This window comes from Hylobates moloch, unplaced genomic scaffold, assembly GCF_009828535.3.
Source record: "Hylobates moloch isolate HMO894 unplaced genomic scaffold, HMol_V3 SCAFFOLD_21, whole genome shotgun sequence".
Taxonomy (NCBI): domain Eukaryota; kingdom Metazoa; phylum Chordata; class Mammalia; order Primates; family Hylobatidae; genus Hylobates; species Hylobates moloch.
Window position 1 is genome coordinate 36,075,184 of NW_026652296.1, and position 23,893 is coordinate 36,099,076.

Here is a 23,893-nt window from a genome sequence, read left to right on the forward strand (position 1 = left end):
GAGAACAGGCCGTAAATCTCCCGATTCCCAAATAGCTGCTAGTCTTAACATCAGGGCTCACCTCTGTGGGAAAATGGTTTCAGACCTCAAAGCACCACGAGGGGCCACCCAGAAGCCCAGCCACGAGGCCCTGTACCTGATAGATGGCTTCATCGCAGGCATTCTGAAGGCCCAGGTTCACCATCGTGTTCTGCAGCGTGCGACCCATGTAGAATTCCAGGGAAAGATAATAAATGCGCTGAGGAAGCAGAAGAAAGAATAAGATTTCTCATTCCATTCTACACTTTAGGAAGGTTACAGAGATGACAAGACCCATGAAGCCCCCACTCGGGATTTCATTTATGTCAACCCCACGCACAAAAACTGCGCTTGCTCTGTCAGGCAGCCAGCTGACCACAGCCCCCCCTTCTCTTCCCTGACCCTCGAGTCCCTGGATGAACACACACTAACTTCCCACGATGTGTGGGGAGGCAAGGCAGGTTGGTGGTTGCAGACAAGGCACCCAGAACTGGACAGACCCAGGTCTGCACTTAGCTCAGCCTCTTACCAGCCATGTGCCCTTGGACAAGTTACTTCATATCTCTAAGACGGATGTAACACAGGCCATGTCTTCAAGTACTCAATGTAAAGCCTTGAGCACAGCTTCTAGCACCCATGTGAAGCACCAATGAACGCAGCACAGATGGCTGAATGGATGGATCCATGTTCCCCAGCAGAAGTCTCTTGGCCGATGCCTGCTGGCTGGCTGGCTTGGGGTTGCCACATGAGCCAGCTCTATGCCAGTGAGGTGCTGTAGCAAGGATGGCCACCCATGCAGTGCCTCCTGGGCCCTGAGCGGGGTTCTAGGTGCCCTACTTTCTCTACCGAGTACTTCTCATGGCCATCCATGGGCCTGCAGCAGCCAGGGCTGAATGCTAAGATCAGTGGGCACAACTCCAAGGACTAACAGGATATTTGCACAGCCAACATCTCCCCTGAAATATTTACTAATTGCTGTGGTGGTTTTAACCAGGGGCCAAACACTTTCTGATATTGTTCACTCCAGGAGGAGGAGCTTACTTCCCTGTCTGCCACCTTGAGGGTGGGCTGGATGTAGCGACGCCCTGCTGAGGAGCACAGAAAGGAAACGGCAGCAACTTGACAGTGGAGATAGCTGACCACGCTGACGGGCACCCCGGTGTGCTGTGATGAGGACACTTCCTTCTGTGTGTTCTTCCCAAAACCCATAACCCCAGTGTAATCATGAGAAAATAGCGGACAAACCCAAACTGAGGAATTTTCTATAAAATGCCTGACCAGTAGTCATCAAATTTATAAGGTCATAAAAGACAAGGAGTGATCAACAAACTGTCATGAATCTAAGCCACATTCAGGCTTTGGGAACTAATAAATGAATTCAGCAAGGTAGCAGAATATAAGGCTAACACAAAATCAGTTATCTTTATTGTTTTTAATTAATTATTCATGATTAATATAACTATCCAATGTTCATTAGCAATGAACATTCCAAAAATAAAACTAATTAAACAATTACTACAGCTCATACACTTTAGGAGGCCAAGGCGGGGGAACTGCTTGAGGCCAGGAGTTTGAGACCAACCTGGGCAGCAAAATGAGACCCCCCTCTCTGCAAAAAATTTAATTAGCCAGGTGTGGTGGTGCATGCCTGTGGTCCCAGCTACAAGGGAGGCTGAGGTGGGAAGACTGCTTAAGCCTGGGAGGTCAAGGCTGCAATGAGCCAGGCGCAGTGGTTCACATCTCTAATTCCAGCACTTTGAGTTTGGCAGTTCCTCAAAAAGTTAAACACAGAGTTACTATTTGGCCCAGCAAGTCCATTCCCAGGTATATATGTGCCCAAGAGAAATGAAAGCCTATGTCCCCTCCAACACTTGTACATAATAGCCAAAAGGTGGAAAAAACCCAATGTCAATCCTTCATGTCCTACAGCATGAAGGAACCTCAAAAACACCACCTCAGTGGAAGAAGCCAATCACAACAGACCACACATTCTATGAATCCATTTATATGAAATGTCTAAAACAGGCATATCTAAAGAAACCAAAAGGGGATTGATTGGTAATTGCCTAAGGGTAGGGGATTAGGGGTTTGGGTGGGTGATAACAAAAGGCTTACAGTTTCTGTTCCAGATGAAAAATGTTTTTAAATTGATTGTGGTGATGGAAGCACAACTCTGTGAATATCCTGAAACCAGTATATCCAACTGTATGCTTTAAAGGGGTGAAACGTACGGTATCTGAATTTTATGTCAATATACCTCTTGTCAAAGAAAGAGGCCAGGCGCGGTGGCTCGCGCCTGTAATTCCAGCACTTTGGGAGGCTGAAGTGGGAGGATCTCTTGAGTCAAGGAGTTCAAGGCCATCTCTACAAAAAAAAAAAAAAAAAAAAAAAAGGCCAGGTGCAGTGGCTCATGCCTGTAATCCCAGTGCTTTGGTAGGCTGAGGTGGGCAGATCACGAGGTCAGGAGTTTGAGACCAGCCTGGCCAACATGGGGAAATGCCATCTCTACTGAAAGTACAAAAAATTAGCCGGGGGTGGTGGCAGGCACCTGTAATCCCAGCTAATCAGGAGGCTGAGGCAGGAGAATTGCTTGAACCGGGGAGGCAGAGGTTGCAGTGAGCTGAGACTGTGCCACTGCACTCCAGCCTGGGCAACAGCGAGACTCTATCTCAAAAATAATAATAATAATAATAATACAAAAATTAGCCAGGCACGTGTAATCCTAGCTACTCGGGAGGCTGAGGCAGGAGTATCGCTTGAACCCGGGAGGTGGAGGTTGCAGCGAGCCAAGATCGTGCCACCGCACTCCAGCCTGGGCTACAGAGCGACACTCAGTCTCCAAAAAAAAAAGCCAGGCATGGTGGTACAGCCTGTAGTCCCAGCTACTCAGGGGGCTGGGGCAGAAGGATCGTTTGAGCCTAGGAGGCAGAGGTTACTGTGAGCTGAGATCACACCACTGCACTCCTCCAGCCTGGGTGACAGAGTGAGACTGTCTCAAAAACAAAAAACAAAAAACTACAATGGGCAAAGAGCACAGAGCATTTACCCAGGGGCAAATGAAATTCATAAACACAGACTTATCCGGGAAGTCAAGAAATAATGACTGTTACAAGAGGATCCAACCAAGCATGGGAAAGTAAAATAAATAAGTAAATAAAACTACCACAGAACTAAAGGTACCACTGAATGCAAAACAAAAGCAAAGCTGAAAACAAAACCTGGCTGAGAAAAAAGTGAACCACAGTGGGGGAAGCATGAGAGGGACTGGGGAGAAAGATACTGATGTGGAAGACCAAGGACACCTAATGTGTGCATCACCAGGCTCACTGAAAAGAGGCTGAAGAAAACGTTTAAAGTTATTTTTGGCCAGGTGTGGTGGCCTGTAATCGCAACCCTTTGGGAGGCCAAGGTGGAAGGATCACTTGAGCCCAGCAGTGAAAGACCAGCCTGTGCAACATAGCAAGACCCTGTCACTACAAACAAGAAAAAATATATATATAAAGGGTTTTTTTGTTTGTTTGTTTTGAGACCCGGTCTCATTCTGCTGCCCAGGATGGAGTGCAGGGGTGCAATTCTGGCTCACTGCAACCTCTGCCTCCCAGATTCAAGTGATTCTCCTGCCTCAGCCTCCCAAGTACTGGGAACAAAGGCGCATGCACCACCATGCCAACTATTTTTGTATTTTTAGTAGAGACAGGGTTTCACCATGTTAGCCAGGCTGGTCTCAATCTCCTGACCTCAGGTGATCTACCCGCCTCAGCCTCCCACAGTGCTGAGATTACAGGCGTGAGCCACCACTCCTGGCCCATAAAGTTTTTAATACATAATTTAAGAATACTCTATAAATATCTAAATCTACAAATGAAAAGAACACACACACACAAATCATAGCTCTGTCTTTAATGGCCTGTTTTTACTTTTTTGATCATTTGAATACAGGTTTCTACATTACTGTACAAATTCCAAAGTCCTTTAAGTCACAAGAAATTACAGCAGCATAATTAATGAGTCCTCATAGCCGCTATAAGTACAACTACTGCTGCTGTCACTCACAGCCAGGCCTCTGGCGGACTTTCATCATGCTGGACTTTATTTACACTACATTTGAACGAACTTAATATTCTATGGGGTTTCCATAGCACCTGCCTCCCCCCCAGCAGAGGAAGCCACAGGCACTGTCCAGGCATGGGTTTATTAACCAGTGTGAAATCATACTGAGCCCAACTAGAGCCCAGCTGTCTGAGAAAATACTGTGGGTCAAGTATTAACAAGAGGTTTTATAAAAAGCTGACAGGCCAGGAACATGATCAGAATGTTTTTACTTTGCCTTTAACTAAAAATGTGTATTTTTTTTTTAAGAGATGACGGTCTCACTATGTTGCCCAGGCTGGCCACAAACTCCTGGCCTCAAGTGATCTCGCGTCTCAGTCTCCCAAGCAGCTGGCACTACAGGTGCACGCCACCACACCTGGCTAAAATGTGTATTTTTAGGTTGTAGTTTGCTCTCTCTGCAAAAGTTCCTAACTTCTACTTAGAACTTTTCTACTGTGGGGAAAAAGTTTACCAGTTATGTCCCAAGAGCTTGATGATCTCGTTTGTAAGGGACAGGACTGACACAGGAAGTGCTGGGCCTAGACTCGAAGCCTGTGCGTCTCCAACTGTCCAGGTTGCAGGCAGATCTCGAGGGTTCTGCAGCCTCCTGCTGAAGCACAGCCCCCAAGGCACTGCCCAGAGCCTGCCCTGCCACAGGCTCTGTCCTTGGGGACTGCAACGTGTTTTGTTGCTTTGAGGTTTTTCTGCAACTTGTTTCAATTTAAGAACTTTCATCATTTACTGAGATGTGTCTATTTTGCTTTTACCTTAACATAGTTCAGAGTGAAAACCATGAAACTGAAAGAGACGTGCTGGAGGAGCTGGCCAAGAAAATGCAGACTTGAATGGTACAGGCTGGGGTCCCATCCCAGCTCCCTGCCCTGGCTAGCTGGGTGACCTGGGCAAGTCACTCAGCCTCTGAGAGGACCACATTCACCTGTGGGCTCGCACAGGGCTAGGCTTGGACTCAGGCAAGGCTGGTTCCCCTCACCATACCAGACTTTTCAAGGAGAAATGCAGAGCCTAGTACGTTGGCAGGTGGCAGTTCTGAAAAAAACCATGTAAAGGCATAGGCTTTGTCCAAGCAACAGCCTAGGGACCTAGCTCTTCCATGACCCCAAATCCTGCTGCTGCAGGACAGCCTCTTTCCACTCACTCCCCTCTGGCTCCTCCTGTGCAACCGTGGGCTTCCCTGCTCAGGGAGCACTGGTTGGAGAACTGGACTCACCTGCTTCAGCCTGAAAATGCCAACAGGATCCCTTAACCTCCCTGCTCAGCAGTTCTGCTCTAACGAGGCCCTGCCGCCTGGGATTGAACTGGGCCATTGATTTTTCCACCATGGTCCCTTCTTGCAATATGACATAACAAGTGTTAAGTAGCCTAAAGCCAGCCTGTTTTTTGTTTTTGCTTTTTTTTTTTGAGACGGAGTTTTGCTCTGTTGCCCAGGCTGGAAGGCAATGGTGCAATCTTGACTCGCTGCAACCTCCGCCTCCTGGGTTCGAGCCAGGCCCCCCGCTTTTTTTTTAATAGAGTTTATGTATTACATGCAAAGCCTACACAACCAGGCAAATAATAGAAAAACATAAAGCTCAAAAATAGACGAAAATATGATCAACACGAACAGTACACAACATACCAATCATCTAAAAATATCTTAGGAGTTAACAGACTCTGAAAAGAGAGTGTAACACCAACCGACAGAGCCTCATTTTGCTCTTTACAGAGATTCACAGAATTGGGCCTGCGGAGACCACCAATTTTTTCTCCCTTTTCTGAAGGGATTTTTAACTAGAGTCTTCGTTTAACATTAGTGTCTGAATACTCTGGTGGAAAAAGAAAGAATTTTCCCAACATTCAGGGAAACAAAAGAAAGAGTTGGAGCCAGGTATGGTGGCTCACGCCTATAATCCCAGCACTTTGGGAGGCTGAGGCAGGTACATCACTTGAGGTCAGGAGCTCAAGACCAGCCTGGCCAACATGGTGAAACCCCATCTCTACTAAAAATACAAAACTAGCTGGGCGTGGTGGTGCACACCTGTAATCCCAGCTATTCGGAAGGCTGAGGCAGGAGAATCGCCTGAACCTGGGAGGCGGAGGTTGCAGTGAGTAGAGATCGTGCCACTGCACTCCAGCCTGGGCAACAAGAGCGAAACTCCACCTCAAAAAAAAAAAAAAAAATAGTTGGGCGGCTGCTTTCACCAAGACGAAGAGCCTCATTCTGCAGGCAGATCTGGTCTGAAACTGGTCCTCCTGTCCCCAAGAAAGCACAGCAACTCTCCTTTTGTGTATTCGATTCTATCGGTGCCAGCATGCCTCAAACCAGCCACCCTCTGCTGGTTCCTACATGGGCACGGAGTGACTCACAGGGCAGACTGTCCCTCCTTGCCACCCAGGCATGGTGGACAGAGCTGGCCCTGATAAGAACACAGGGACACGGGCCACTGAGCCAGCCAGAGGCCAGTGGGCACCACGTTCCACCAGCCAGGCCTTGGAGCGGGGGCTCCCAGCCCCTCCAGACACAAAGGCGCCACCTCCCTGGGCTGGACCTGCTGGCTCCTGCTGGTGAGCTGAGCAGTCTCAGATACAATCCAGGGGAACCGAGGTCCCGTGGGAGGAGAGATGTTGAGGGGCCTCCCACCCGCCAGACGCTGAGGTTGGTCTTCGGTTTCCTTGACAGTTTCACAGTGTCCACTCCACCGTGTCTGTGGGGGCTTCTGGGGAGTTGCTCACAGAGCAATCTGATAATCCACTACTGTATCTGCTGCAAGGACGTGAGGATTAGCTAGCACATCTCTCAAGCTCCCAGCGCGAAGTCACACAGTACTTTCTTAATGAATTAAGTGCCAGGGAAACTTGGCTTCCCATGAAGAGTGGGCAGGCTTCTCAACATGGATTGTGGATTTCCTTCTCACTCCAGTACCTACGACTCAAACACAGGTCTGTTTGCTCAATTTTGAAAATGTCAAATGTAAAAGAATTATAGAACTTCAGAACTTATGGGGATCTTAAGAGATCACTTGGTTCTGCAGTAAACAAATTCCTTCTACACTCCATGACACACATTGCCACAAGTCACTGTCTCCTGCCTTCTATGCAATTATGCTCCACAAAAAGTCTACTCAGTACTAATCCAGAGCCAGAAAGCGATGGGAGCCTTCTCCTTGTCACTGACAGAGCCTAATCAACTTACACTAAGTGATCTGGACCGTGTCAAACTATATTTATAACTAGTGAGCTACCAGTCATCGTTTTTAAACACTACTTTAATCTTTCATTTTAACTGTTTGCAGGCCGAGAAATGCCACTTAGCTATACCTAAAATTACATGTCATTCCTACTTAAGATACTGTTGAAGACACTGTTAACCAAACTTCTCTTACTGTCCAATTACCTTTCTAAATCTGTGTTCATTTTTCTTCCTTTCATGGTATCCTAAGAACGCCATTCTGCATGGTTGAGAGAAAGACAGCTCCTATCTCCTGCGGTTATTTGCTGCATGTCTTAGGATGCTGTCAATTTCCAAATGGCTTAAAGCTTTGATCCGTTTAATAATAATAAAAAAGGCCGGGCGCGGTGGCTCACGCTTGTAATCCCAGCACTTTGGAAGACCGAGGCGGGCGGATCACGAGGTCAGGAGATCGAGACCACGGTGAAATCCCGTCTCTACTAAAAATACAAAAAAATTAGCCGGGCGTGGTGGCGGGCGCCTGTAGTCCCAGCTACTCGGAGAGGCTGAGGCAGGAGAATGGCGTGAACCCGGGAGGCGGAGCTTACAGTGAGCCGAGATTGCGCCACTGCACTCCAGCCTGGGCGACAGAGCGAGACTCCGTCTCAAAAAAAAAAAAAAAAAAAAAAAAAAAAGATATAATCTGAAAAGACTTCTAAAGTTCTCCCAATTATTTATTTGTATTTTTTTTACAATTGTATTATTGCATTTCATTTGTATTTATTAAGCAGGACAGCTGGTGACACTGAAAAGATTTGCAGACAGCACTGTGTTGATGAAAATGTCCAGAGTTTAACTGCTCTACTGTGGGTGTGTAGGAGAACTTCCCTGTTTTTCCGGAGTACTCGCTGCCGTTTTTGGGGGTGAAAGGGCAACAAAGCTACAACTCAGTTTTTTTTTTTTTTTTTTGAGACAGAGTCTGGGGCCGGGCGCGGTGGCTCACGCTTGTAATCCCAGCACTTTGGGAGGCCGAGGCGGGCGGATCACAAGGTCAGGAGATCGAGACCACGGTGAAACCCCGTCTCTACTAAAAATACAAAAAATTAGCCGGGCGTAGTGGCGGGCGCCTGTAGTCCCAGCTATTCGGAGAGGCTGAGGCAGGAGAATGGCGTGAACCCGGGAGGCGGAGAGCTTGCAGTGAGCCGAGATTGCGCCACTGCACTCCAGCCTGGGTGAAAGAGCGAGACTCTGTCTCAAGAAAAAAGGAAAAAAAGTTAAAAACCAGTTTTTTTTTTTTAAATAGGAGACAGAGTCTGGCTCCGTTGCCCAGGATGGAATGCGGTGGCGTGATCTCGGCTCACTGCAACCTCGTCCTCCCAGGTTCAAGCAATCCTCCTGCCTCAGTCCCCCAAGTACCTGGGACTGCAGGCGCCCACCACCACACCTGGCTAATTTTTGTATTTTTAATGAAGATGGAGTCTCACCTTGTTGGTCAGGCTAGTACTTACTTTCAAATGATTCGGAGAAAAATGAACTTACAGCGACAAAATGACCTAACAAGTGTGTTACAATGTTTAACATCTGGGGAATCCGGATGAAGGGTATACAGGAATTACAAGAAATCTTTGTATTATTCTTGCAACTTTTTAAGGGTCTGAAATCACATAAAGTTTAAAAGGAAATATGGCTGAGATGTGGAGGTGAGGTCGGTTACCTTATTTTATTTTATTTTATTTTGGCAGAGTTGCCCAGGCTAGAGTGCAATGGCGCAGTCTTGGCTCACTGCAACCTCCGCCTCCCTGGTTCAAGCAATTCTCCTGTCTCAGCCTCCTGAGTAGCTGGGACTACAGACGTCCACCACCACGCCTGGCTAATTTTTGTGTTTTTAGTAGAGACCAGGTTTCACCATATTGGTCAGGCTGGTCTTGAACTTTTGACCTCAGGTGATCCACCCACCTCAGCCTCCCAAAGTGCTGGGATTACAGGTGTGAGTCACCACGCCCGGCCATATTTTATAAAGCCACCACGGCCCCTGTGGATTAGTCAGGGTTCTCCAGAGACACAGAACTAACAGTAAGGTATGTGTAGAGAGAGACAGATTTAAGAAATTGGCTCAAGTGACTCTGGAAGTGCAAGGCCACAACCTGCAGGGCGGGGTGGGCCAGCAGGCTGGAGACCCAGGCAAGCTGCATCTCCGGTGCAAGGTAGCTGGTGGCAGGGTTTGTTCTGCAAGGCCTTCCCCCATGGGAGGCTGTGAAACTGTGATGTAATGAGATATACTTATTTGTTCCTGGCCAGTGCTCCTAACACTCTTGTAATTTCCTAAGTGATAAGAGCGATAAAAATGAAAGAAGTGTCTTTTGTTATTCATAACAAGTCCCTTTCAACCAGGCCTGATGTGGTCACCAAAAGGTGACTTTTGGCAAGCCCCTAAGGGCAGAGGCTGGGCTGCCAGGGGAACCAGCTCTGTAATTAGAGGGTTGGAAGTTTCAGGCCCACCCCTCCCGCCACCCCCAACCTCCAGTGAAGGGAGAGGGGCTAAAGGCTGAGCTCATCACCAATGGCCAATGATCACACTAGGTAACTGGGGCCTCCATAAAATCCCCAACTGAAGGGGATGGAAGAGCTTCCTTCCAGTTCAGTGAATCCTGGAGGTGCTGGGACAGTGGCACCTGCAGAGGGAATGGAAGCCCCTACACCCTCCCTCAGACCTGCCCTCTGCATATCTTCTATCTGGCTGTTCCTGGGTTGTATTCTTTATAATTAACTGGTAAACGCAAGTGAAGTGTTTCCCTGAGTTTCATGAGCCATTCTGGCAAATCATCAACCCGAGGAGGCTGTCGCTCAGAGGTCAGAAGGGAGGCCCTGATGTGCAACTGACATCTTGGGGTGGAGAAGTCTTGTGGGACTGAGCCTTTAGCCTGTGGGATCTGAGGCTACATCCAGGTAGACAGCATCAGAAGGGAACTGAATCGTAAGACGCTCGGTCAGTGTGGGAAACACCACCCCTCACCTCCACAGAGGGATATCCACGTTACTATCTAGGCATAACAGCCAAGTTGACACATAAAACCAGTCACCACAGCCTGCAAGGGCAGAGGCCAGGCTGTCTTCTGCAGAAAATGAAGGCACACACTGTAGGCTTCTCCATCTGCTAAAATGACAGCTGGGGCCTACCTTCCGAGTGGCTAGCTGTCAGCAACACAAAACAGCACCCACCATCAGCTACTGGCCAGAGAAAAGGACTGAGCGATCTGCTGTCAGGGAAGCCTGCCCAGGAGATGCAAGCTCAACTTCACACATAAAAGCGCAAATACATCAGAAAAATTGGGAGTGTTAGGATTCCAGAGGCTGGTACCACAACTGACTAATTAAAACAAATCCCGGCCGGGCGCGGTGGCTCACGCTTGTAATCCCAGCACTTTGGGAGGCCGAGGCGGGCGGATCACGAGGTCAGGAGATCGAGACCACGGTGAAACCCCGTCTCTACTAAAAACACAAAAAATTAGCCGGGCGTGGTGGCGGGCGCCTGTAGTCCCAGCTACTCGGAGAGGCTGAGGCAGGAGAATGGCGTGAACCCGGGAGGCGGAGCTCGCAGTGAGCCGAGATCGCGCCACCACACTCCAGCCTGGGTGACAGAGCGAGACTCTGTCTCAAAAAAAAAAAAAAAACAAATCCCAGAAGTGGGGATCATAGAGCAGCAGGGTCTGCAAAACACTTCTCTAGATCATCTTTCTTTAACTCCTGGGTCCAGCCAAACCAAAAGATTAATTGTATTTCACTGTGTTCATCTTATTAGGAATATTTAGGACAGCAGTGTGGGCCCCAAGGTAGAGCTGCTTTTCCTTAATCTGTGTTGTAGTCATGCCAGGAGCTTATGGGAAGAGTCTCAAAAACTGATTGTTACATCCACTGCAGGGGTGCTGCAGGTCAGTGGCTCAGCACATCAACAACACTGCTTCACAATGGCCCACAGAATAAACCGTGCACCTGTCCTTTCAGGATGTTATAGAAGGGATCCCGTGACTCTCATAACTGGGCATGGGTTGCTTTCATTGCCAGGATCCTGGTCTGTGTTTTGTGTCCTGACCCTCACTGTCCCACCCCAACCCTCACTCTGAGGCCTTCTAATGTGAACCTTTTATGCTGCATCTAGCATAAGCATCCTCAAATTATCTCTGGATGGAGATGGAACGTCAATTCAATATGAAATGGAAAAGTTTTAACTCTAACATTTCAGAATGGCAACAGACTTCGGAAACACATCACCAGCTTGATTCCTCTCATTTTAAAGATGAGAAAACTGAGGCCAAGAATGGCAAAGAAATCCACCCAAGCCCACAGTTGCACAGACCGAATGGAAAGGCCAGGATGAAAAGGAGCGTGGAATCACGCACACCCTTTCTTCTCCATGCAGTGCAATCCCAGGCTCTGCAGTTTCAGGTTGGACTCTTCTCGCCACCTTGACACCACTTCAGAGAATCCATTAAACGTCTTCATGACCAACCGCCACCTCTTGCCAAGCACAAAGCTCTCCATGTTAGCCAGATGTTTTGACGTGCTGATTTGCCAAGCATGGCAAAGCTTGACAAATCTTCCTCTGAACACCCCAACTTCTACTCTTTCTGCTATGTACCACAAATAAAGTGCTAAGAGTTATGAAACAATAAGTTCAGTATAATGCTATTTTATATATTAAAAACAAGTTTCTGCCAATACAGAAAAAACAATGTAGAACACAAAATATTTATAGCATTTACGAAGTGGGTGATAGAAGTGGGTTACAGGATTACAGTTAATTTTTTTCCTTCTGGCTTATCTATATTTTCTAATTTTTCCTCCAGTAATAATTTTTCCTTCAGGACTTGCATAATTTTTAAAAAGACAAAAATAACAATAAAAGCATTCTATTTAGGAGCTCTAGAGTGTCACATTACCACAGTCTGCAGTGTGCCGGTGAATGTCTGAGGTCATTTCTGGCTGAGAGGGAGGCACAGCAGTTATTTTCTTGGGAGCACACCTCCTCTCATTGGCTCTGGTGAGACTGGTTGCTGGTCCATCACCAGCAAGCATATAACTTTTCCAGAGAAAGGATGGCAAGCTTATTTTCATCATGAACTAGCGAAAGAAGCACTTAAATCCCAATTTTCCATGTCCTTCCTATTCAGAATAGGCACACAGCTTATTTACAGACTGTGAGATCTAAAAGTTTACAACTTTACGACTTACAGACTGTGTGGTTTAAGAGAAAGGTTTCCACCCAGAGCCACCACAGTAGACAATCAAAAGAGATCTCACAGAGAATCAGAAAACCTGTTTTGTTGCAGGGACTATCTTGTTCATGAAGGTCATTTCCGTAATCCCTGAGCCCATTGCTGGCCTCTCCAGGATCTGATTATACACAAATACTCCAATGGGCACCCTAAGGTGTAAAGCCGAGTCCTGGTCTAGCTCCAAGGAAATGCTCTTGAATGTGAATGCAGAGCTATGTCCTTGCCATACGCCACTTAGACAATAAAAATGATGTTGCGGGTCGGGTGCGTTGGCTCACGCCTGTAACTCCTGCACTTTAGGAGGCCGAGGTGGGCGGATCACAAGGTCAGGGGTTTGAGACCAGCCTGGCCAACATGGTGAAACCCCATCTCTACTAAAGATACAAAAAATTAGCCGGGGGTAGTGGTAGGCACCTGTAATCCCAGCTACTCGGGAGGCTAAGGCAGGAGAATTGCTTGAACCCGGGAGGCGGAGGTTGCAATGAGCCGAGATCGCGCCACTGCACTCTAGCTCCAGGCTACAGGGAAAGACTCAGAATTAAAAAAAAAAAAATGGTGCTGTGCATCAGAACTCTCCCAACAGCAGGGAATTCTGGGGGAGCCACTGCTTCTTGGCTGCTTTTCTTGGCAAAGTTATCCCAAGCCCTTGTTATAACCTGTTTTGGCCATTCGTTGCCACTTCTTTCTACGTTTTGCATACCAAATATGAAGAGGCCCAGTTGGTATACTAACAAATCTGTCCCTTTTATCATCTCTATTTTAGAAAAAAGAATGTCCCAGAATAAGTTTGGAAAAGCAGTCAATCTCTTAGCAATTACTGTATTAAACATATCTTAATGCCCTACAAAAATATTCTAAAATTCCATCCATAAAGCAAGTGCTCAGTGCCTAGGTGTACACTGCAAGTAAAATCTTTGCCAAGTGGCTTCAGGTCTGGAAGTGTGTCTTTTCCTCACCAGTTCTCTCTCTACGTTAATGTAGTAGAAAGACAATTCTCCATGGTCAAGAGTTTAAAAACAAACGACAACAACAAAAAACTGGCAACAGAGGGCTGTGCAAGACTACCATGTACCTATCAAACTGAAAACTACCATCCTATCCATTGACCTGCAAAGCTGTTTATCAGTGAAAAAGTTACAAATGTTTACGAATGAAACAAAATCTAAAAAACTGTATGTACATTATATTTTTTAAAAATGTGTATGTATATTTGGGAATACCAAAAAAACAGCAAGAACACAGGCCCATAGTTAACATGGTTAAGAGTAACGGGGACAATCAGTGACTTTAACGTTTCACTACTCAAACAAATTTTTGCAAGATATAGAAAGTAACAATTAGCAAGACAATCTCTGTGAACTTTAACCCAAGTAAATTTCTCCAAGGGAGGTGTAGGAACCTCTGAGACAGAGCCTTCTTCGAGGGCTCCATCTCCATCTCCGAGCTTCGTACCCCTCCTGCGTGAAGCAGGCATCTTCAGTGATTTTCTTCTAAGCAGCGTACACAAAAAAAGTCTCACAATTCCCTGCAGATTACCGAGCTCACCCCCTTCCAACCCACAAGGCTGCCCAGGCCTGGTTCCACTCCCATTTTCTCCCACAGGCTGCTGCAGGAAAACAAAGGGTGGCTGGAGGCAGGGGCGGGAAGCACGGGCTCTGCAGCCAGCGCGGAAGCGCACGGCCAGAAAGAGACCGGGAACGTCCGCCAGGCTCCCGGGCTCAGCATCATCTGCGGCGGACGGCGGACCCCGCCGCGGCCCTGCGGCCGCGGCCCTGCGCAGGGGACGCCCGGCCCCCGCCGACCGCGGCTTCCAGACGACTCCCCAGTCGGCTGTGCCTGGCCGCCGGCCGGCCGGCCGGGGAGGGGCGCGGGTAACGCCCGGCGGGCCGCCCCGAAGAGAGACCCCCCGCTGGCGCGGCTCCGGGACGGGCGCCCTCTCAGCGGGCCCGGGCGCACAGGGCGGGGCAGCGCCTCACCTTAGGGTCACGCTCGTAGTAGTGCTGCTGCGTGCGGATCCAGCGGCCCACCAGGTGGTCGCGCACCGTGTGCGCCAGCGCGAAGAAGTAGTCGCGGGGCGTGGCCACATTGCGGTCCTTGACCAGCGTGAAGTGCAAGTGCCGGTTGAAGCTCTTCCGCACCTCGGCCACGTCGCCTAGCCCCGCCAGACCGCGCACGCTGATCTGCTTCCGCTTCTCGCTGTCCGTCAGCGGCTTCGCCATCGCATCGGCCGAGGCGGAGGAAAAGAGATGCAGGAGGAAAGCGGCTACACACGCGACCGCCGGTATGGTGCAGCCGCTCTGGCGCCCGGCACTGCGGCTCTGCGGCTCTGCAGGCGGGACGGGCCGCGCCTGCGCGCTGCGCCGGGGCGGGGCCTCCGGAGGGCGGGGCGGGGCCTCCGGAGGGCGGGGCGGGGCCTCCGGAGGGCGGGGCGGGCGTCCAGGCTCATAGCTGAGTTCGCTGGGGTAGTTCGAGGCGGCAGCGACCTGTTCACGCCACCTGAGAGTGGGGTTTGCCCCCTCGTTGGGCAAGCCTGGCAGAAAGTGGGAGCGACTAGAGGGCGCAAGGGACCCGGGGCCTCCGAGCGTGCCGTCCTGGCCGCTCCTGCCAGCCCGGGGGCCCTGCTCTCCGGCCCTCTGGGGTTCCTGGGACCGGCTCTCCTGCCCTGCACCGGGTTACCAGGTGCCCCGCGGGAGCGCGCTGGGCCCGGGATGTGGCCGAGACCTGGTACACGTTCGGAGAAACTGATTACAACTTGAAAGGCATCCACCAACGCCTGCTGGGCCCGGTCTTCTCTGTCGGGGGCAGGGCGTCTCTGAAAATACTAGCTTATTTGCTTGCCACTCCAGGCCGATGACAGACGTGGAGAAAACCAGCTGCCAGCGAGCTGGAGACGCCCATTCCCGAGGGCGCGAGGCAGCCACAGCCAAGTGCCACCACGACCCCGCCTCGGAGGGACCGCAGCCCCCTATCCCTCGGAGAAACCCTGTTCCCGAAACCACCCGGCAGACGCTGTCCGCTTTGAGATTACAGCAGGTAGAAGGAAACATGCCCGTCTGGCCGGGGAGCTCAGCCACTAACCGAGACTTAGCCTCCGCCATCCCAATCCAGGCTGCAGCTCCAGATAGGGGGCGTCTGCACACAGCTTCCCACACTTGGCCCCGCTGAACACAGTCTTGCTGGCCTCAGCCTGTGGGAACCCTGCTTCATGTAAAGGTCACCTAAACTCTGCCTTCCCCCAATCCCATAAGAACCCTGTCTTTCCCTTCGTTCTTGGGAGGCTCTCCCTCATTGCAGTGGGTCAGTACACACGATTTTGTGGGACCACAGGTTTGCTCCTGGTGGTCTTGGGCTGAAGGGGCTGCAAAGGTTGCTGAATTTCATGGAGGTAAAAATTGGCCGCAGGAGATGTCATAAAAGTCCAGGTGCAGTAGGTTTCCTGGTGTGATGCTTCTAAGTTATCTTCTTACCTGGAGCCCCTTCCAGCTGCAGACTTCAGAGGTCGGAGGTTAATCAATCTGGAATGACCCCGCAGCCCACCCAGCTGCAGCTCGGGATTCACTTCTGCACTATATCCTAGGGATTCTGGAGCCAACAAGATCGAACTTCGGGCACAGATGGCAGGGCTGTGGGGTCGAGCTTGGCTGCAAGCTCCGAACACTGATGCAATCTCTCTGAGGGTGATCTGGCAATTCAGAAGTCATAAAAATGATAGTGCCCTATGAACACTTCTACCACTCTGGGGAACAGAGTTCAAGGAAAGCTTCGAAAGACAAAAAGCAAGTTATGAAAATATGTTTTCTGCTGTGGTGTGGTAAAGGTTAATCCCCCAGCTGTGGTGCACACCTGGCAAAGAATGGAGGCGCTGACACTTACTGATCATTACTTCCAGTGTACGCGTATTAACTCCTGATCCCTGCAAATAGCCTGCTATTACCCCCGCTTGACAATGGAGAAGGTGAGCCACAGAGAAAACTCTTCCCTAAGCCCACACAGCTAATAAGGGAAACAGCCAAGGTTCACCCCAGCCAAGCCCTGCTCCACTGCACAAGCCCAGAACAATGTATCTATGCTCAAAGTTAATATCATAAACCATTGTGCTGCTAAAAGGAATGACTATTTTAATAGCTAGCTAGGAAGGTGTGATCGATGACACAATACTGATAAATGAAAGACAAAAATAAGCATGTAATGCAGAAATGACAGTAATGATCTAAATATTACTTTCATTTAGTCAATTTAAATTTAAATTAAATAACCACATGTGGCTAGGGACTACTGTGTTAGAAGCACAGGTGTATATCCAAACCTAAACACTGGTTATTTCTGAATGGAAGAATTACCAGGGGGGTTTCCTTATTTTCTCCATACATTTTGTATTTCCTGTTTTTTCCACAATATTTCTGTTATAATTGGAGTAAGTTTTAGTAAGAAAAACTAGCCGGGCGCGGTGGCTCACGCTTGTAATCCCAGCACTTTGGGAGGCCGAGGCGGGTGGATCAGGAGGTCAGGAGATCGAGACCACGGTAAAACCCCATCTCTACTAAAAATACAAAAAATTAGCCGGGCGTGGTGGCGGGCGCCTGTAGTCCCAGCTACTCGGAGAGGCTGAGGCAGGAGAATGGCGTGAACCCAGGAGGCGGAGCTTGCAGTGAGCCGAGATTGCGCCACTGCACTCCAGCCTGGGCGACAGAGCGAGACACCGTCTCAAAAAAAAAAAAAAAAAAAAAAAAGGCATGAATGAATCTGGGGGAATAGCAAATACAAAGGTCCTGAGGTGGGCATCCACTTGGACAGTTCACAAAAGAGGCATCTGAGGGGCACTGGGATACGTCACCCCAAAATATGCCTTTTCGCATGTGGATTATGTTGAGTTAAAGGCGATTAAGAACCAGCAGACCACAGGAAAGACTCTAAAAACTGTTTTCATTTTGTAAAAAAATTCACATTTAATATAAAGGAAATTTCCACGTCTCCCTCTTCCACGCAAGGAAGAGGATATCTTGTAACAACTCTTATCAATGGAAGAAGATACTGACTTAAGTCTACATAACAAACCTTCCTAAACAACCCTTGTTTACCATACTTTTCCTGGGCACCTTCTGCTGAGGTTTGAATATACCCTCCAAAACTCATGTTGAAATGTAATTGCCATTGTGTAAGAGGTAGGACTGTTCAGAGGTGATTAGGCCATGAGGCCTCCACCCTCAAGGGTAGAGTAATGCCGTTGTGGGAGTGTGTTTTTATAAAAATGAGTTTGGCCCTCTCTTGTTCTGTCTCTTTCACCCTCTCTTGCACTTCCGCCCTCCTTCCATGGGACAATGTAGCATAAAGGCCCTCACTAGATGACAATGCCATGCTCTTGGACTTCCCAGTCTTCAGAACCATGAGCCAGATAAGCCACTTTTCTTTATAAATTACACAGTCCGTGGCATTCTGTTACAGCAACACAAATAGACCAAGACACCTTCCCACAACATGCCTCCCCTGCCCAGAAGCTCCAGACCTTTTCCTTTATGGCAGCCTAAGATGATAGATGAACCCATGTTCTGACCACACTTTGGGTTATTCATGCCAGGTACTGCCACATGTAAATGCAATGCACATGCCAATAAACTTGTTTTTTTCTTGCCTGATTGAATTGTCTTTGGCTGGTGTAATTAGAGGCCCCCTAGCTGGAGACCCTAACATGGGCCAGGGAAAAGATTTTTTTCCTTCTATAAATAACCAAGAGTTGGATTCAGCTTCATCTTCCATTTTAGCAACAAAACTGCCAGGCTTCAGAACAGGCAAAATGGAAAGAAATTCGGCTATGCTTTTATTTTATATAAAGCTGAAAAGCAGGTTTGCCCTTCTAAGAGAAAGGATTGTTCTGGCAATCTGGATCAGAGCAGTGATGAGGCCAGAGCATCTGCTAACCTCAGCATCAGGGAACCCCTGTTTTAGACTGTCCTCTATGTCTCGGTCTTCTCTTTTTGGGAGGTAATTTTTTAAAAATCACTAAGAAGGGATGGATGCTGGTTCTGGTTTTGTTACTGTTGTAGGGAGCTATTCTGTGTTGTTGGAAATAATACATTACCTTTAAAGTTCTTTTATCTTTTTGTTTTTTGAGACAGGCTCTCATGGTGTTGCCCAGGCTGGAATGCCGTGGTGTGATCACGGCTCACTGCAGCCTCGATCTCCCAGGCTCAGGTTATCCTCCCACCTCAGCCTCCCAAGTAGTTGGAACTACAGGTGCATGCCACCACACCCAGCTAATTTTTGTATTTATTATAGAGATGAGGTTTCACTGTGTTGCCTAGGCTGGTCTTGAACTCATGGGCTCAAGCCATCCACCCAACTCGGTCCTCCTAAGTGTTGGGATTACAGGCATGAGCCACTGTGCCCAGCCTAAAGTTCTTTTAAATAGGTATTTAAGATTCTGTCTGTAGCAAGTTCCCTGTCATCTGCCTCAGAAAAAGAGATGAAAGATGTCTTGTGAATGGAAGAAGATGCTGTGGGACTTAGAAGTGGGGTGTGGAAAACAGACATTTTTGGTCTGCTAGGCTTAAGCTTCTTGAGAACCTGAAGAGTGTCTCATTGATTGCTGGTGAAATGAGTGACTCAGAAGCACCACCGGCCCTTGAGACCGCAGGTGCGGAGGGAAAATCTCTCTGGGATCCCAGCAACGCCACTGGCAGATCTGTGCTGGTCAATTTCGTGTTTGCAAATGAACACAGACAGACCCAGGCTTTCAGGAAACAGAGATAAATAACAAAGGCATTATTTTTGAGAGGCTGGTAATTATAAAGCTTGAGGGAATAAAGAGCCCACCAGCTGGAATGACACTGTGGAACTGATGCCCTCCCTCCACTGGGGTGTGTCAACAGATCTTAAACACATTAATGATTTTAACACACTGACATTACAGGAAAAAGAATCTATGAGACCAGAGTGATACTGAGAAGAAATGAAATGGAGATGGGGAAGAAGGAAGCTGCTCCTCTCTACAGGATGCCAAATCAATGCAGGAGGAGATTTTGAGAACTACTGGACAACGGCCACAGGGGAACAGGGGATTCATTCCATCTCAAAGCCTCATCCTACACATTACCTTTATTAGCTATAAAAGGGAAAAGGGATTTGCAATGGAGGGGTATGGCAGACTCCAGCCTCATGAAGTGAGGCAACTTAGCATTGCCACCCAGGGGACAAACGCACACTATGAGTCTGATCCAGTGCGCCGAGAAGGACAAACATCACTTACTCTGCTGTAACATAACACAGTATATTATACATTGACATACGTAGGATATTACATTACATAATAACATAGTACAGGCTTCTAGGACACAGTTTATAGAAGTGCAGATAATACTTGAGGCAGTTTCCCAAACTTGCAAATAAAAACTCTCCACAGGGCATGTGACTAGCACATTCCCAAAGCCCCAAACCCAGAATTCCACCTGCTTAGTGAGCACCTCCAGAGTATTTTTTTTTTTTCAGACGGAGTCTTGCTGTTGTTGCCCAGGCTGGAGTGCAACAGCACGATCTCGGCTCACTGCAACCTCCATCTCCCAGGTTCAAGCGATTCTCGTGCCTCAGCCTCCTGAGCAGCTGGGATTACAGGCACCCACCTAATTTTTGTATTTTTAGTAGAGATGGAGTTTCACTATGTTGGCCAGGCTGGTCTCAAACTCCCAACCTCAGGTGATCCACCCGCTTTGGCCTCCCAAAGTGTTAGGATTACAGGCATGAGCCACCGCACTTGGCCATCTCCAGGGCATATTTTTTACTGTGCAATGTGGGAATCTCTGCCACAGGGTGGGCTGCCGTTCTAACCCAGTGGCCTGGTTCTAGCAGGACTTCCCCAGTATGTGGATGGGGGCACAGGAGCTCTAGGTGGGGGCCTCAAGGCATCTGTGAGCTAGGCCTAACCGCTGCTACTGAATGACTGCAAGATGAGTTCCAGAGCTGGGACGAGAGTGGGCCTGGTACCCTGCCCCAGCCCTCCCCTGACAGGAGTTAGTAAGGGACAGGTGAGCATGCTAAAGAGACAGCAAGCTGGTCACACCCTAGGGCCACCACCCTTCTGTCTTCCAAGTCAGAAACGTGTCCTGACTTTGGGGGAGAGGGTATATGTTAAACGGGCCCACCCTGGGAGCTGTAGTGGTCACTGTGGAGCTGAGCACTGGACTGCACTCCCCGCTGCCCCAGTGCAGGCGGATGGTTTCATCCAAGAGGCAGGGCTCAGAAGGCCAGGCTGAGCCACCGATATGCATGTCTGCACCCCACAACTTCCTGCTCAGTCTGTATCAGGCCCGGGATGAAATCGGCACTTAGACGCTCAGGGGTCCTTCCACCCGTCTGGCTAACACAAACCTGCCAGTATAGCACTGAGTGGAAGGTTCCAGTGCACCCACGGGCCTGGCTGTTAAAATGTCCGGCCTCTCCAGAGGACAGGTTAAGTTTACACTGAGAAAGCCTAGCTCTCTCCAGCTGGCCTCAATTAATGTGAGAAGGATGAGCACAGCACCTGTGGAAATGGCGCAGGAAAACAAGTGTCCCTGGGAACTGCCTCTGCGCCACCCCAAGTGCGCCGGCCCAGCGTCCTCAGACAACCCAGGAGGAGTCCTCCATCTGGCCACTTCCCACCCGTTAGGCCCCGAGGGGATGGCAGGTCGGTGAGACCCGGACCCCACCAGCAAAAGACGGTTCCTTCATTCGTCAGACACTGGCTCCATCTGCACCGCACCTACTGCCAGCCAGGCACTGAGCTTCACATCCACACAAAACACAAAGACCTCTGATACGGTTCGGGTCTGCGTTCCCACCTAAACCTCATGGTGAATTGTAATCATGTTGAGTTGTTTTGGAGGTGGGGCCTGGTGAGAGGTGACTCGATGATGGGGTGGATTTCTCATGAATGGTTTAGCACCATCTCCTTGATACTGTTCTCAAGATAGTGAGTTTTCACGAAGTCTGGTTGTTTAAAAGTGTGCGCCCCACCCCCTGCTTCTGCTCTGGCCATGTGATCTGCCTGCCTCCCCCTTCGCCTTCCACCATGATGGTAAGATTCCTGAGGCCTCCCCAGAGGCTGAGCAGATACCGGTACTACGCTTCCTATACAGCCTGCAGAACCATGAGTCAATTAAACCTCTTTTCTTTATAAATTACCCAGTCTCAAGTATTTAGAGCAATGCAAAAATGGACTAATACAACCTCACAGTTCTGGAGGCTGAAAAGTCTAATGATGGAGTGTCCTTCTCAGTGCACAGTCAAGATGCCGGCAGGTTTGGGGCCTGGTGAGGCTCTTCGCTTCTTCCATGGTGTCTTTTGCACGGTGTGTCCTCCGGAGGGGACATGCTGCATGCTCACGTGGTAGAAGGTGAAAAGCCAAGAGAGAACCCACTCCCAAAGCCCTCTCAGTAAGGCATTAAACCCACCATAAGGGTGCAGCCCTCACGGCTTAATCACCTCTTAAAGGCCCCACCTCCCAATACTATTACACCAGCAATCGAAATTCAACACGGATTCTGGAGGGGAAGGCATTCAAACCCTTGCCCCTTCTCGGAACCCGTGGGACTTGCCTAGCCTGCCACACTCCCTGGGCTCTGACTCCTTCCTCAGCCTGTGTCTCCAGGGCCCACAGTTCCATCAAAGCATGCTGCTCTCCATCTCCACACTCCCAGCCTGGCATTTCTAATATTCTCCCCTTTCACAGCCCCTCAAATCCAAATCCTACAGCAAATGCCAGAGATTCTATTTCAGTCCTCTATTGTCAGGACTGACAGTGTCAGCTGGAGCCCCTGTCGTTTGGGACACCTGTGAAATGGTCCTGAACACCTCAAGTTGGACCCCCTTAATATCAGTTTGGGGGTGTCCCTGATGTCACCCACTGACCCTAATGTGCTTCTCAGCGCCTTCAGTTTCCACATCAACACAACTCCTTATAGGTTAGTACAATCCCTTTGAAAAACTGGCAGTGTTCACAAAACAAATGCCTCCCTATGACCCAGCAATTCTACTCCAAAGAAAACATCCAACAGAAATGAATGCTTATGCTCACCCCAAGGCAAGTACAAGAACGTTCAGAACAGCCCTATTCAGAATAGTCCCAAACTGGAAACGATGCAAACGTCTGTCATCACTGGAATGGATAAATACACTGTGGCATATTCATACCAACACAAGGATGAGTCACCTACAACTTCACTCTCCCACATGGATGAGTAATGCTGTGTGAGGCACCAGCCCAAAAGAGCACATCCTGTTCCCCGAAGCCCTCAGCCGTCAGACCTCTACCCTGTTAGGAAGGACAGTGGCTGAACCTCCCGCTGCATGCAACTGGAGGGGCTGTGAGGAGTGGGGTCTGGAGAAGCTCTTCATTGCAGTCTGGTGTATACAAGTGTGACAGTGCACTGTGGGCACACTTGGCAACCACCCCCTGTGGGCAGCATCTGTGGGTGTGGCAGACCTCCCTGGACCTGGGCCATGGGCCTGTGGAGTCCCACATCCCACGGTCATGGGCCTTCCACCATCTTCCTCCCTACCTTATCCAATGCCTCCTGGCCCTCCCCACACCCAACAGGGCTCTAGGTCCTTCCTTAAGGCCAGTGGTACCAGCGACACCCAGGCCTTCTCCACAAGCTACAAGGAATCTGCCCAGCAGCCAGTCTTCCCAGGAGGAGGCCGGGGGCCACGGGCTCAGGACTTGCCTTGCATTTTTTTTTTTTTTTGGCGTGATCTAGGCTTATTGCGACCTCCACCTCCCGGGTTCAAGCGGTTCTCCTGCCTCAGCTTCCTGAGTAGCTGGAATTACAGGCGCCCACCACCGCACTGAGCTAATTTTTTGTATTTTTAGTAGAGACGGTTTCATCATGTTGGCCAGGCTCGTCTCAAACTCCTGACCTCAGGTGATCCACCCACCTCGGCTTCCCAATGTGCAGGGATTACAGGCATGAGCCACCGCACCCAGCCATTGTGTTTTGTTCCTTATGGTGATGCACATCCCTCTTCCAACCTGTGGCTACTGCTCTTGGGGTCCTGTTGCTGGGGGCCCTGCAGTAGACTCCACACAGGTCCTCCTGCCTCCTGGGCCCTCCTCAGAGCCTCCACAGGCTGCAGACTCCACTCCCCAGATGGAGGTCTGAGCCCAGCACCCTTCCTGCAAACCACTACCTCACAAGAAAGACAAGAATCCTACACCCCCAACCCAGGCCCCTTCCTGGCAGGTCCTCAGGCTGGGCATGGGCAGGGCAAAGACAGATTTGAGGTGGCCAGGGTGAAGGTGAACACTGGGCCAAAACCAGTGGGCATCCTGATATGTGGATTCCGAAGGGACCAGGCGAGCAGGGAGCAGTACTGA

At 49.4% G+C, this 23,893-nt stretch overlaps 1 protein-coding gene across 1 annotated transcript in view; it reads right to left on the minus strand.

Annotated features, from left to right (window-relative positions):
• PYGB (glycogen phosphorylase B) overlaps positions 1-14,885 on the minus strand; it is a 60,461-nt gene extending 45,576 nt beyond the window's left edge. Inside the window, exons 1-2 of the mRNA XM_032142781.2 lie at positions 14,526-14,885; positions 137-238 (exon numbers count right to left, since the gene is read on the minus strand). Of these exons, the coding sequence (XP_031998672.1) occupies positions 137-238; positions 14,526-14,768 (345 nt within the window). The 5' untranslated portion in view covers positions 14,769-14,885. The remainder of the gene's footprint in view (positions 1-136; positions 239-14,525) is intronic.
• Positions 14,886-23,893: the final 9,008 nt, after the last annotated feature.